At 45.2% G+C, this 15,827-nt stretch overlaps 2 protein-coding genes across 6 annotated transcripts in view; both read right to left on the bottom strand.

The window, feature by feature from the left end:
- Positions 1 to 5,789, bottom strand: part of USF1 (upstream transcription factor 1) — a 29,065-nt gene extending 23,276 nt beyond the window's left edge. For 3 of the 5 annotated variants that reach the window (XM_081340513.1, XM_081340507.1, XM_081340511.1), the window contains exon 1: positions 5,667 to 5,783. The gene's annotated coding sequence lies outside the window, so the exon portion shown is untranslated. Of the gene's footprint in view, positions 1 to 5,666 lie in introns of all 5 variants that reach the window. The other 2 variants (XM_081340509.1, XM_081340512.1) reach the window with 1 other exon arrangement.
- A 2,219-nt stretch (positions 5,790 to 8,008) lies between these two features.
- The window catches only part of ARHGAP30 (Rho GTPase activating protein 30), a 50,678-nt gene continuing 42,859 nt past the window's right edge, over positions 8,009 to 15,827 (bottom strand). The window contains exons 10-12 of the mRNA XM_081340275.1: positions 14,723 to 15,187; positions 13,064 to 13,305; positions 8,009 to 12,287 (exon numbers count right to left, since the gene is read on the bottom strand). Coding sequence (XP_081196401.1) covers positions 10,029 to 12,287; positions 13,064 to 13,305; positions 14,723 to 15,187 — 2,966 coding nt within the window. The 3' untranslated portion in view covers positions 8,009 to 10,028. The remainder of the gene's footprint in view (positions 12,288 to 13,063; positions 13,306 to 14,722; positions 15,188 to 15,827) is intronic.

Here is a 15,827-nt window from a genome sequence, read left to right as displayed (position 1 = left end):
CGAGTTGGGATGAGACTTGAGCGACTGGCCCAAGGTCACCCAGCCAGTTTTCATGGCTAAGGCGGGACTAGAACTCGCCGTCTCCTGGTGACTGGCCCAAAGTCACCCAGCTGGCTCTCATGCTTAAGGCGGGACTAGAACTCACCGTCTCATGATTTCTAACCTGGTGCTTTAACCACAACCAAAGTGGCTCTCTACAGTATTCTTCTGTAAACCAATGAACAAAGGATGGTTGTTTGCGGAGAAAATGTAGAGGTATGTTTGGTTGAGGTATATATTTATTTATTAAATTTATATGCCTCCCATCTCATATTGAAAGGTAAATGTTCCCCCGCACAGGCGTGCTAGTCGTTTCCGACTCTAGGGGCCGGTGCTCATCTCCGTTTCAAAGCCGCTTGTCCGAGGACGTCTCCGTGGTCATGTGGCCAGCATGACTAGACGCCAAAGGCGCACGGAACGCTGTTACCTTCCCACCGGAGTGGTCCCTATTTTTCTACTTGCGTTTTTACGTGCTTTCGAACTGCTAGGTTGGCAGAAGCTGGGACGAGTAACAGGCGCTCACTCTGCTACGCGGCACTCGGGATTCGACCTCCCAAACTGCCGACCATCTGATCGACAAGCTCAGCGTCCTAACCCACTGAGCCACCGCGTCCCTTATTCATATTGAAAGCAACTATATAAAAAATGGTGGGACATAAATAATAATTGGCATTGACAAAATCCCCAGAAGGAAATTGCAGAAGAACTTGGAAGGGTTTCCATCTTTTAGCACCACCAAGGAACGACATCTGCCTATGCCAGATCCTTAGAAAGGACTTGAGTGGTAGGTAAAAATGCCAAATGCCGATCTAAACATCTGGCTGACTGTGTGAGCAACCGTAATAAATACCTGGGTACATCAGAACAGAAGAGACAAAATGCAAAGTCCTGCAAGCAAAGGTAGTCCCAATAGCCCAATTGTAATAGGTGCCTTGGGTACCATCCCAAAACATCTGGAATACCATTTGAATCCACTGGCATTGATGAAATTCTCACCAATCAATTGCAAAAGGAAGTTTGACTTGGCAGGGCTTACATCTTGCAATCAAACCTTTAATATAATTCTTTATTGGCCAAGTGGTGATTGGACACATAAGGAATTTGTCTCTGGTGCATAACCTCTCGGTGTACACGCAAGCAACAAGTGATAAATCATGACCCTAATCATAAAATACAATCATAAATCGTAAGATTAGGCAAAACCTGGCTCAAAAACAGTAACTGTGAGAGGGACCTTGGAGTCCTCGTGTACAATCACTTAAACATGAGCCAGCCATGTGCGGCAGCAGCCAAAAAAGCTAATACAATCCTAAAGAGAGGCACAGAATCAAAATCACGTGAAATATTAGCACCGCTTTATATATTTAGTAAGGCCACACCTGGAATACTGCATCCAGTTTTGATCACCATACTACATAAAAGATGTTAAGACTTTGGAAAAAGTGCAAAGAAGAGCTACTAAGATGATCAAAGGCCTGGAGACTAAAACATATGAAGAACGGTTGCAGGATTTGGGCATGGCCAGTCTAGAGAAAAGAAGGACTAGGGCAGACATGATAACAGTCTTCCAGTATTTGAGGGGCTGCCACAAAGAAGAGGGGGGGTGTCATCCTATTCCCCAAAGCACCTGGAGGCCAGACAAGAAGCAATGGATGGAAACTAATCAAGGAGAGAAGCAACCTGAAATTAAGCAGAAACTTCCTAACAGCGAGGACAATTAACCAGTGGAACAGCTTTGCCTCCAGAAATTGTGGGTGCTTCATCACTCAAGGTTTTTAAGAAGAGACTGGACAGTCACTGGTCTAGGGCAGGAGTAGGCAACCTCGGCTCTTTTATGACTCATGGACTTCAACTCCCAGCTATGCTGACTCAGGAATTCTGGGAGTTGAAGTCCATGAGTCATAAAAGAGCCGAGGTTGCCTACCCCTGGTCTAGGATGTCAACGCTGCTAACATTGGATGTTCTTGCTTTGACAACAGATGGAAATGTAGCCATCTTTTCTCTTTCACTTTTAGAGTTAGTTGATGCTGGGAGTGGGGGGGATGTGGATGAGAGTCCAGTTAGTCATAGCAATAATAACTCAGCCGTAGGAATCCAAGGTTATCGGGCCTAGAGTTGATAAAGATTTGGTGGGCTGGAGAGCAAGCCTGTGCTTCAAACTAATTGGGGAATATGATTTATGCCTGTTAATTGGAGGAGGCAATTTTGTTTTTGGCTTTAACCACGTAGTGCCGATATTTTGTTTCTCAAATAAAAGAATCTTTACGGTAAACAATCCCTCAAAGTTCTTTTGAAGAGTTTCATCAGCCGGAACTGTGACACAGGGTCTTCTGCTTGAGCAGCGAATTGGACTAGAAGACTTCCAAGGTCCCTTTCCAGCTCTATTCTGATTGATTGATTGATTGATTGATAAGATACAAACTCAGTGATAATCATAGGATATTAATTAAGCAAACATGAATCATAATGAGATACTAAATAAAGGCAATCAACACAGTCAGTGATTATCTGCCTATCCCAGGTCCTTGGAAAGGACTTGATAGTGGATTAAAAATGCCATGCCCAGTCTAAACATCTGACTGATGGTCCAAGTAACCGTAATTCTGGTAATATACAGTAATACACTGACAAAATCCTCCTTGGTTAATCGCAAAAGGCAGCTGTGCTTGGAACAGTTTACAGCCTGCGGACAAGACCTTTAATATTATTAAATAATAACATCTGTGTCAGGACCTACTTCAAGCCCACATCTTAAGAAAGCTGAACTCTTGGAAACAGTTTCTTCCAATTTTTATTAAGAATAGGAGATAGCAGGCATAATAGACAGGATCTGAGGGATTCCCTTACAGATCGATATTTTAAAGTGTCCCTAAGCAAACCCCACCCGACAGTTCATCCGGGCGGTTCAGACCGGCCAATCCCCAGGTGGTAAATCCATCGTGGGAAAGGGAAGATAACATCAATCCAGTTCCGTCAGCAGCATTCCATAGCTCTTCACACCTCCTTTGGAGGATGGAGAAAGAAACCAAAGGTTTGTATCTCTTTCCCTCCCACTTTGCTAGTTCAGAGAGATGCATAGTATAGGACAGGGATAGGCAACCTTGGCTCTTTTATGACTCGTGGACTTCAACTCCCAGAATTCCTGAGCCAGCCATGCTGGCTCAGGAATTCTGGGAGTTGAAGTCCACGAGTCATAAAAGAGCCAAGGTTGCCTACTCCTGGTATAGGAGGCACTTTGTTACATTGTAATGGATAGCAGACAAAGGGAATAAACAAAAGGTTACATTGTGGCTAATAGAGGAAATGAAAGCAATAAAATCCGCATGCATATCCCCTCTCCCCCTTGAAGGTATGGCAGAATCCAGGGAAAGGTGAGATTTGGTTTTAGATCAGAGGAGATAGTTAGAAATGAAATATAAATGGATTCTGACAATCTTGTCTATCTCAGGTCTTTGGGAAGAACTGCAGAGCTGGACAAAAATGCCCAAACTGGTCTAAACATCTGGCTGACCGTGCGATGATCCATAATAAGCTTACATCCTGGGACGAGACCACTAATACTATCAAACACCTGCTTCTCCCAGGTCCTTGCGAAAGACTAAGTGGATAAAAATGCCAACTCCAGTCTAAACATCTGGCTGACGGTGCAACCAACCACAATATTATAATACTATTGGTATTGACAAATTTGCCATCAGTTCATTGCAAAAGGCAGCTGTATTTGGAGCAACGGTATTTTCAATATTACTAGATAATAACATCTGCCTCTCCCAGGTCCTGAGGAAGCACTCCAGAGGTGGATAAAAATGCCAAATCCAGTCTAAGCATCTGGCTGACGGTGCAACCAACCAGAATATTATAATACTATTGGTATTGACAAATTCACCAGCAGTTAATTGCAAAAGGCAGCTGTACTTGGAACATCTTACGTTCTGTAACCAAATATTTATATACTGCTCAAAAAAATAAAGGGAATACTTAAACAACACAATGTACTATATTTAATAGTAGGATGTCTTATTTTCTGTTCCCTTTTTTTTTGAGCAGTATATTTATTATAACATCTACCTCTCCCAGGTCCTGGGAAAGCTCTCCAGAGGTGGACAAATATGCCAAATCCAGCCTGAACATCTGGCTATATGACCATCCACGATAACAATAATAACCTCACATTCTGGCATGAGACTTTTAACCCCATCAAACATCCACGTCTCTCTATCCAGGTTCCTTGGGAAGGACTCCAGAGGTGGATAAAAATATCAGTCTAAACCTCTGGCTGAGCGTGGGGCCAACCACAATAACAATAATAAACTTTGCAAAATACATCAAGAAACTGCACCTCCTGCTATAACTCCAGCAATGCTACAAAAATCTGCGCCACTAGGAACTTCTTACATTTTATGGAGGTACCTGGTTGATACCTAGGATACCGGCAGCAACCCATGTCAACCATTAGTGCCAGTCAGTTTGAGTGCTCAGTTGACTGAGGTTCGTGTTTAATGAATAAAAATAATAATCATAATAATAATCTTATATTTTAAGGAGGTACCTGGTTGATACCTAGGATGCTGGCAGCAACCTGTGTCAACCATCAGTGACAGTCAATTTGAGTGTTCAGTTGACTGAAGTTTGTGTTTAATGAATAAAAGATAATAATAATGATAATGATAATAATCTTACATTTTAAGGAGATACCTGGTTGATATCTAGGATGCTGGCAGCAACCCGTGTCAACCATCAGTGCCAGTCAGTTTGAATGTTCAGTTGACTGAGGTTCGTGTTTCATGAATAAAAGATAATAATAATAGTAATAATAATAATCATCATCATCATCATCATCTTATATTTTAAGGAGATACCTGGTGGATACCTAGGATGGAATATACCATCAGCGCCAGTCAATTTGAGTGTTCAGTTGACTTGAGGTTCATGTTTTATGAATAAAAGTTTGATAATAATATTAATAATAATAAAAAAAACAGAATCGCCCTCAATCCATTATCAAAGGCGGCTCGACCTGAGACCGGTTGCAACCTGATGATGAGACCTTGGAAACCGCCCCCCCCCACCACCAAGCACCCCCATCTGCCCCTCCCCAGAGGTGGATTTTTTTAAAAAAAAATGCCCAACCCAGCCTCAACATCTGGCTGGCTGCCCGCCCCACCAACCCCCCTACCAACACGAGGTCCTGCGGACTGGGGGGGGGGGGTCCAGAAGGCCGGTGGGGGGGGCGTCCAGGAGCAATCCGGGGCTCCATCGCCGGAGGTTTCTGGACAAGCCACCGGGCTGGGATACGCGGCCCCTGGCCGGAGAGCCCGACTAGATGACCTCCAAGGCGCCCTGGGGCTCTGTGTTCTCTGGGGAGGGAACTGGGCAGGGGGCGGCTTCCCCATCGCCCCGCCGGGGCCCATGGCGACCCCAGACCACCACCACCCCCCACGACCCCCTCCGTGTCTCCTCGGGGAGGCGCGGCCTCCGCCTCCTCCTGCTTGGGAAGCGCTCCGAAGAGCCAGGCGGGGAAAGGCCGCGGGGCCTCCGGAGAAAGAAGCGGGTCGCTGAGGGAGGCGGAAGCCCAGCGGGGGGGGGGGTGGCTGGGCCCCGCCCCGCCCGGGAGGCGCCGTCCTCACCTGGGCTGCCCTCCGTCGCTCGGAGCCCCTCGGCGCTCCATGAAGATCAGCGCATGCGCACCGCGACGCCCGCCCGCCTTCCTCGCTCCCACAACTTCCGCCTTCTTCCCTCGCCGCCAGCGGGGCCCGACGGGGGAGCGGAAGCCACCCACACGCAAGCCCCGCCTCCGCCCGCCGGTCGCCGGAAGCTGGGCGCCCGGATGGCCTAGTCTTCCGGTAGCGGCCATTTTGAGGAGAGAGAGAGAGAGAGAGAGAGAGAGAGAGAGAGAGGGGGGGGGGACTCGGGCCTCCATCTTGATTTTGAGAGGGCGACCGGCGGGAGGGCGCTTGGGGACGGAGCACCCGGCTTCGTGTCAACGAGGGGTGCTTTTAAAGATGCGGCCTGTCGTACAATGACAGAAACAGCGCTTTAGAAACACAAGCCGGAAGTGCACTATACGCAATTTCCGGTTACCGCCCTCCTGGCGAGCCGCCGATACCTAAGCGCGGCTTGAGCGCCATCTTGCCTTTGTCAACTTCCGGTTCTCTGCGCTTCCTCCCGTGGGCAGTTTTGGGCTCGTCTTTCTTTGGGGGGCGCCCAAGTAAAACCTCCAGCGTCGAAAATAGCTTCCCCTCGCGTGCTGCTAAGTCTGCAAGTGTCACTGGAAATTAGCAGGATTCCTTCTGCGCGTGGGTGGATGCGACTCCAGACTACAACCCCCATAATTCCTTCCTCCCACCCAGCACGCTTACCATCTCGGTGGGAATTCTAGTCCACCCCTAAAACATCATTCCTGGTAGATGGCTGTCCTGTCTCTTCTTAAAAGTCTCTAGTGATGAAGCTCCCACGACTTCTGAAGGGAACTTCTGTTCCTTTGGTTGATTGTTCTCAAGTGTCAGGAAATTCCTCCTTATTTCTAGGTTGAATCTCTCCTAGTTGTTATCCACATGTAATTTTTATCTATCTATCTTTTATCTATCTATATATCTCTCCTTATCTCTCCTTATCTATATATCCTTATCTATATCATCTATCCTCATCTATATCCTTATGTATCTATGTATCCTTATCTATAAATCTATATATCTGTCCTTATCTATTCTTATCTTCTTGTTAGTTGTGAAGTCGTCTCCGACCCATCGCAACCCCATGGACAACATTCCTCCAGGCCTTCATATCTTTTTGCCTTTGGGTACTGTCCATGAGGTTTTCATGGCAAAGATACTGGACTGGGTTGCCATTTCCTTCTCTAGTGGATCACGTTTTGTCAGAACTCTCTAATATGACCTGTCCGTCTTGGGTGGCCCTGCATGGCATAGCTCATAGCTTCATTGATTACGCAAACCCCTTTGCCACGACAAGGAAGTAATCCATGAGGGGGCATCCTTATCTATATATCTATCCTTATCTATATCCATATCTATCCTTATCTATCTATATATCTATCCAAATCTAATCTAATCTAATCTAATCTATCATTTGCAGAAGGGACTTGGCCTGGCCGCCTTTCCAGGGCTTAGATGGAGGGAGCCCCAGCTGGCTTTGTGTTATGACAAGACTCAAACTTGCAAATTCCTGGTTTCCTGCCCAATGCATTTAGCCACAACATTAAATTTGTTGTTGTTAGCTGCGAAGTCGTGTCCGACCCATCACGACCCTGTGGACAACGTTCCATTAAATTACATTAAATTACCTCCCATATTATTAGATACACTACGGGCATTTATGTGTAAAAGTAGAGCTTAATTTCTGACTATTTTATATAAAAATGAACATGTAAACAAGCATTCCAATTATTGAAAAATGTTTTCAAAGGAAAAAACAAAAAGTCCAGTTGCCTTTTGGAAAAAAAGTACCTTTGGGCCAACCGTGACCTGGATGACTGAGAATCTCCAAAGGCATTAATTTTCCAATTTTAAAACTCTTAACTGGGTATGAAAACCTGACAGGATCTGTTCATACTTTGTCTAAGCATACGGACTAACATTCTTGCTAGTATCCTTGCCATTAAAATAGCACAAAGGAACTGTTGTGTATTAATGTAAATACATAAGGGCAGTTATAAATGGTTAACTGTCGTTGTAGTTCAAATCCTTAACTGTCTGTCTGTCTATGTCTATGACTTTGCAAGCTTGTGTTTTAGGAGGGAATGTTTGCTTGTCAAGCGTCTGTTAGAGCCGCTTCTGTGTTGACTGAATAAACCAGGGGTAGCTATGCTGACTCAGGAATTCTGGGAGTTGAAGTCCATGAGTCATAAAAGAGCCGAGGTTGCCTACCCCTGGAATAAATGAACTGTTACTTTCACTCTCGTCTCTTCAGTGTCTCACCGATCACAGTATATAACAGGAACCTGTACTCAATATACATTAATTATGCTGTCAGATCCAATTACTTTCAGATCAGTCAGTAACTTTAATAACTTGGAAAAAGAGCAATCAGACACCCAACTTTTTGCCAGCCAGCTCTCTTGCTTCATAACAAGATATTCTACCCTTTTAGATTACATTTCCACCCAAATAGGTGTCTTGATATGTACAATCCATACCCTTTTCTATTTTAAATGTAGTACATTGTATTCAAATAACCTGCTAATGCCACAGTTAAACCACAATGAATTGCATCTATAATACAACACTCTTTTAAGGCAGTGTTTGTAACTTTGGGAACTAAGATATATTTAGACTTCAATTCCCAGAATTCTGGAAGTTGTCATTCAGGCATCTTAAAGTATGATGGCAGGGAAATTCTGGGAGTTGAAATCCACCCATCTCAAAGTTGCCAAGTTTGAAAAATACTGCTCTAAGGCACGAATAGGGTTTATTTTCGCAGCCCAGAACCTCATCAGTTTCATAATACTGAAATCTGACAGCAAGATTTCATATTGTTTTCTTTCCTCTTTTTTAAAAAAATATTTTAAGGCCTTAAGCTGTATTAAAACTAGGTGTGCTGAACATACCTAAGGGATGAGTTTATACTCCTTGGCTCATTGTGGTTCAGCTCTTGTCTTGCTCTATTTTGGGTATCGCATAATCCCACTGTACCATAAGACTGTTTACTTGGGCCCTTGTGTGATGAGGACACAGTCATTGCATTAACAAAAAAAGCCAGTTTAGTCCCCAGAACAGAAAACAGAGTAATAAATGCTGGCCCCTTCCAACGTTTAGAAGGGAAATTGTTTTCCTCAATCTGAGGCTATCTCAGAGGAGACGGGAGAGTTTTGGGCTACAGATACCTGCAGTTTGTGGAACGTTTGAGCTACTTTCTCAAGACACACAATTTTTCCCCCACAGTTGTTTTGTTTAGGAACAGTATTTCTGATCCTTAACCTTCCTCCTCCCCTCAGTCCATCTTAATTTGAAATTATATACAGGTAGCCCTCATTTAAGAGATCGCATATGGGACCTGTAACTCAGCCATTCAGTATAATGGTCACTAGGTGAAACTTCAACTGATGTTAGCATTCCTCTGCTTTTCAGTACCACAAAGCAACTTAGAATCATAGACTCCGAGGGTTGGAAGGGACCTTGGAGGTCTTCTAGTCCAACCCTCTGCTCAGGCAGGAGACCCTATACCATCCTAGTTAAATGTCTTCCAATCTCTTCTCGAAAACCTCCAGTGATGGAGCATCCACAACTTCTGGAGGCAAGCCATTCCACTGGTTGATTGCTCCCATTGTCAGGAAATTCCTCCTTAGTTCTAGGTTGGATCTGTCCTTGATAAATTTTTACCCATTACGTCTTGTGACTACAAAGAGTCACTAAACAAGATAGTCTCTGTTATGTATTAGGCTTTTTAGGAACACCTGAAGCTTTATATAAGAGTCACCACCAGGAGGTGTCGAACTGTAACAGTTTTGGCGGGAAGCAGTTTTGGCGAGAAACAGAGGTTCAATCCGATTGGTTGGCTGTGTACCTGGCCAGGTACTGGCCAGGTATATAAAGAGTGCAGGTAGCCCCTATTCCCCAGTACAGTCACTTTCACCTAATAAAGAGCTGTTATGTTGTACTCATCGTCTCGGCATCCTTCCTGCTCTCCAGAACCCACTACACAACAGTCTCTAAATGGGAACTATATGTGTGGGCCCTTTATTAATGCTCTTTATAGATCAGGATTTGTCAATATTTTAATACCGGTAAAAAGATAAATTTGACCTTTGTATTCTAGTTTTCTTTGAGCCATTATGATCACATTATTTCTGTTTGCCGAAGAGGAGACACCCTTTGGGCCCCAGGGCTTGAAGAAGGCTGGATTAGACAGATCTCAGCTTTGATTTTGAGCCAACATCCCTGGAAGTTCCAAGGTGTGTTGTGTCATGGCGGGAGCCCCCACCAAGGCAGGGTGGCCTGGGTTGGCCCCACAGGAGGACAGGTGGGGCTAACCAGTCACCTCTGCTCGTGGGACAATCCAAAGCAGGCTTCATCAGACACGGACAAGCGCCGTCCGATCTTGGATAAGCTGACTCTGTTCCTCAGAGGAAAGTCCTGAGAAAAAGAGGACTCTTCCTGATCCTGGGTGTGCAGACTTTCCGGGATGCCGTCAGGCAAGCCTGGAGGACAAAGCATCTTTCCTGGAAGATGAGCTTCTGGAGGTCCAGCTGGGCTTATGCAACTCAGCGGCCTTTGAGGAGACCTCGGGACAGGCTTGTGGGCAGGAGCAGTCTTCTCCATTCGGGACCCTCCCTGCGAACCATCCACTTCACCATAGGAGTAGGTTTGCATTCTCCGCATGGGAGCCTGGGCCACGTGTCTCTCCTTGGCGAGGGCCACGGCCTCATCGAACGACATGCTTCCACTGTAGCGCCAGTTGCTCCAGCGCTGCTTCTGGGGAGTGGTCTCCAAGCCCTCCTTGGTGGGCCTCTCTGCTCCAGGCAGATATCCTTTCCCTTCGTCGTGTTGTCTGCTGTTCTGTTTCTCTAAACGTCCTGGTTGGAGGCCCTTCATGAGAGGAAGGCTGCCGCCTCCAACCTCCCCACTCTTGGTCCACGAAAAGCATTTGTCCCGTGAAGAAGGCGGTGGCTTTGGGGTGACGTCCTCCGTGTTCTTACAGTCCTTGCTGAACTTCTCCAAGCTCACAGGCATGGAATTGCGTTGCTTTGGGAGGACATCTGAATTGCTGCAACAACAATTCTCAGAAGAGCTGGGTGGGCCACTAGGAGACGCTGGAAAATGTTCTGTCCTTTGGTCCCAGCTGGTCAAGTGGAAAGGCCTTTTCAGAGAGCTTTGGTTGAGTTCCTGCTTGTTCCCACTCTCACTGGTCTTAACTAGGACAGGGATGAGATGTTCCTTGCTGGGAATCACTGGCTTTAAGGAAGGTGGCAACTTGGCAAACTGGGGCTTCGGGGGCACCACTGGGAACGATTTCACTTGCTGAACTTGGGGAGTCGTAGATGCCAACTTCATCTGGACGCTTCCATCCAAGAGTTCGTGCTTTGGAGCATGTGAAGCTTCCAGTGGCAATCCAGTCTGAGGTTTCTGCAGAAGACTTTCTAGGCCAGGTTTTGGAGGAGAGGCTGCGAGGGGGAAGTCTTCAGAGTCCATGCAACTGTCAGACAAAGATGCAGGAGAATAAGAAGAAGAGATATGCTCTGGATTTGGTGCTGGGAAGTTTATTTTCTCAGGATTATTATCCAGTAAAGAAGGAATCAAACTTTGAAGAAAGTTAAGTTCCTCCACAGATGAAGCAGCTTGTGCAGCATCTCCATGATGCATTTCTCCTGTCTCTTGAACCACAAGTGTGTCACCCAAGGGTTTGTTACATCTTCCAACCATCTCTGGAGGAACGTCTACTCTCATGCTGCAAGGAAGAGGTGAAGTCTGTTCACTTGTAGATGTGTTCTGAGGTTGCCACTTCTCTTCAGTACTTGATTTGATTGGTTGGTTTTCAGACTCTGGATCCCTAGGTGTTTGGAAGGTAACTTTGTCAGGAAGTCCAGTTTTTTCGACAAAGAGATCCACTCCGTTCCCAACATTTCTATCTTCTATCTGCAACGATGAAATCATGGGTTCTCCCTTATCATCCTCGCCATTTCCCCCGCCAGATTCTGAATCTAGAGTTTTTAGGTCAGCAACTTCTTCAGGACACCCAGTTTTATGGACAGAGAGACCAGCCACACTTCCAACATTTGCCTCTTCGATTTGCAACATTGAAAAAACGGGTGCTATCTCAGCTTGGTCAGTCAGGTGGCCTTCCACCTCACCGGTCTTGCTTCTGGAATCCAATTCCACTTCATGTGGCTTGGCTAATTTTGGATCCAGGCCCACGGTTACTACTAGGTCACAAGTTGAGAAGAGACCTTGCTGAGGTTCCAGGCCAGGTTCAGGTAAACGTGAGCTCTTTGGATCTTCAGCTAAGGTTTCTGAAGCCGTCCTGGAGGTCTGATCTTCCACGGTGAGTTTTGATGAGGGGATGTGAGGAGTTTGATGTCCCTCAGGTTGCTGACGATGTTCTGGTTTGCCTGCTAAGGGGCTGAGGTCATCAAAAGCGCTCAGGTAGATCTCCTCAGCATCTACCTCCTCAGAGGACTCTTCCTCAGTGAATCCCATGGCGAGGTAGTACTGGTCGTCTTCTCCTTCTGAATGCTCATTCATGCATTCTTCAATGGACAGGTAATCCAGGTGTGGCATTGTATGATACATCTCCAGCTAAAGGGGGTGGAAGGAAGGAGAAAGCCTTAGAAACAAGGCCTATAACTTAATTTCTGAAAAATTCATAGAGAAAGCACGTACGGATAACCTTCACACAGTTAATTTGAGAAAGAAAAAAAAAGACAGAACATCCATTTTTCACTTACACTTTCTCTTCATAAAAATCAACGAGAATAATATTTGCCATTTCAGGCACTAGGTGAAAGCGGTAGGCTAGAAAATGGGAGAGGGTGAGTTCTAGTTCTGCCTTAGGCAGCAAAGCCAGCTGGGTGATTTTGAGCCAATTGCCAAGAGGCTGTGAGTTCTAGTTCTGCCTTAGGCACAAAAGCCAGCTGGGTGACTTTGGGCCAATCACTAAGAGAAAATGAGTTGTTTTTTTTAATCCCATTTATATCCCGCCCTTCTCCGAAGACTCAGGGCAACATTGCCAAGAGGCTGTGAGTTCTAGTCCTGCCTTAGGCATGAAAGCCAATTGGGTGACTTTGGGCCAATCACTGGGAGACTCTGAGTTCTAGTCCTGCCTTAGCCATGGAAGCCAACTGGGAGGCATTGGGCCAGTTGGTTTTTCTCAGCCCAAGCCAACTGACAGGGTTGTTGTGGGGAAAACTGGAGGAGGAAAGCAATAAGAAGGAAAGCTACCACAAGGATACAGTGAGGAGATGGTGTCCAAAGCGTACTCTGCATGATGCTTCCCCTCCTGTTGCTCAGAAAGGCCTTTTTCCCTCAGGCTGAGGAAAAGCGGTAAAAAAAGACGGCCAAACCACGGCACTCACCTCCACCCCAGCTGCCATCATCTCATGCATAAACCCGCTTCCCAAATCATCTTCCATGCTTGGTAAGCTCTCCAAGCCATGTGGTGGAACCTCCGGGCACTGCCTGGCCTCCGGCTGCAGCTGATCCTCTGCCAGCACAGTGTCGATCCAGGCGTCGGCGCCGTCCAGGAAAGAGAAGGAGTCCTCGACTTGCATAGACATCCGGCTATCTTCAGGGTCCATTTCGGCTTCGACGTTTGTTCCTAAAATGCATGCAGGCAAAACAAAAACAAAAAACAGTCCAGATTTCACAGTAGGGACTAGGTCCTTACTGAGTACAAATAGAGGCAGTTCTCGACTTCGAACCACAATCAGACCCCAAATTTCTGCTGTTAAGTGAGACGTTTGTTAAGTGAGTTGTGTCTCATTTTACCATCTTTCTTGCCACGGCTGTTAAGTGAATCACTCCAGTAGTTAAGTTAGTAACCCCGGTTGTTAAGTGTATCTGGGTTCCCCGTTCATTTTGCTTGTCAGAACGTCGCAAAAGGGGAATCACGTGATTTTGGGACGCAGCAACAGTCATAAGTATGAACCAGTTGCCTGCGAGTGAGAAATACCAGGGAAAAATCAAAGTAAAGAATTTTCTATTGAGATAGTGAAATTGACTAGAAGGAATGTGCAATTGATTAGCTTAAAAGGTTACGTTGGCTTCCTATTTGAAGGAGGTGGAAATCACTGGGGCAACCCGCAAACACGCCATCATTGTCCCCAAAATGCTTTTTTCACGAGGCAACTGGACTTCCCTGTTTTTCTTTGAAGACGTTTTGCTTCTCATCCCAGAAGCTTCTTCAGCTCGGACTGGATGGTGTGGGAAGGGAAGGATTTACAGCTGGTCACTTGCAGTCTTTTGGAGAGCTGCTGAGGCCACTTGGAGGTTTATTTGTGTCCCCAAGGTCCTCAACCACTTTCTAAAAGCATGCAAATAACCAGCTGTCTGCAAGGAGTATAAATCCTTCCATTCCCCACCATCCAGTCGGAGCTGAAGAAGCTTCTGGGATGAGAAGCGAAACCTCTTCAAAAAATAAATAAATAGGAAAATCCAGTTGCCTCCTGAAAAAAGCGCCTTTGGGATCAACCTTGACCTGCCTGATGGAGAATCTCCACAGACATTTAGCTAGACTGCATCATTGGTATCCAGTCCTCTTGAAATCATTAGTGCCTATCCTTGACAACTATTCTATTATTATCAGTCACAGTTACAGTATAAACATTTAACAATTTTTTTAGGTTTTTTTTTAGTTTATAATATAAAATACAAAAATACAAAGGAAAATAGTAGGAAAAGTAGGGGAGGGAAAAGCGAAGGCGTTGGTTTCCTTTGGTGCAGTAAAATAAAATAATATCAAACCTCAGCTTTTTACTTTTACATAATAGCATAGAGCAGCCATTTCTATAACAACAAAGCTATCTAGTTGTTGTTGTTGTTAGTTGCGAAGTCGTCTCTGACCCATCGCGATCCCATGGACAACATTCCTCCAGGCCTATCTAGTTGGTAAAACCCAAAAATCAAAATTTCATGTTTTTTTCACCTCAAGCAAAAAGTCCAGAAGTGATTTCCAAGTAGAAAGAAAAGTAATTGTGTTTTTTTTTCTTTGTTCAAATACAAACGTTAACGCTGACCTTCGTCTACTTCCTCATTGGCAGTGAGGACGGGCATCCGTGTCTCCATGTCTTCTGTCCCCTTGGGAAAGTCTTCTCCGTTGGAAGAAAGGGCCTCCGGAGTCTCCTCGGTGCACTGGCTCAGCGCTGGACACTCCAGACCTCTGGTCAGCCGGGACAAAGTGAGGTTGGAGGTGATGTGGAATGGGACGGTGACCGAGAAGGGTCCCGAGATATGGACCCCGGCACACTTCTCAGCCCGGTTCTTTGAGCTTTTGGGCGAACGTCCTTGAGAGGACCCTCCGACAAGACTGGACCTGCTGCTTTGGGGAGTGGTGGGTTCTGACTTGGTGGCTTCCTCCTGTGTGTCTTCAGATTTACTCTTGGCAGACATGTACCCAGATTCAGAGAAGCTGCTGTTGAGTGAAACTGGACCATCAAAGCACTCGTGGTTTGGAGATATTCCTGACCTCAGGTGAGCATCGTCTGCATGCAGAAGAAAGGGACCGGTCAGAGAGAGTTGTGGAGCAATGCCCAGGTATCCAGAATAAAAATAAAACAGAACAGAATAGGATAGGAATAGCACAAAACAGAACAGATAGGAGAGAACAGAACAGAACACAATAGGAATAGCATAGAACAGAACAGAATAAAATAGAACAGAACAGAGTACAATAGAACAGAACAGAATAAAAATAGAACAGAATAGAATATAATAGGAATAGCATAGAACAGAACAGAATAAATTAGAACAGAACAGAAGAAAAATAGAAGAAAATAGGAATAGGACAGAACAGAACAGAACAAAAATAGAACAGAACAGAATACAATAGGAATAGCATAGAACAGAACAGAATAAAATAGAACATAATAGAAATAGGACAGAACAGAACAAAAATATAACAGAACAGAATACAATAGAAGTAGCATAGAACAGAACAGAATAAAATAGAACATAATAGAAATAGGACAGAACAGAACAGAACAAAAATAGAACAGAATAGAATACAATAGAAATAGCATAGAACAGAACAGAATAAAATAGAACATAATAGGAATAGGACAGAACAGAACAAAAATAGAACAGAACAGAATTCAAAAGGAATAGCATAGAACAGAACAGAAT

The sequence above is a fragment of the Vipera berus genome (assembly GCF_964194415.1).
Source record: "Vipera berus genome assembly, chromosome: 16".
NCBI classification, from domain to species: Eukaryota; Metazoa; Chordata; class Lepidosauria; order Squamata; family Viperidae; genus Vipera; species Vipera berus.
This window is presented reverse-complemented; position numbering and strand designations above follow the sequence as displayed.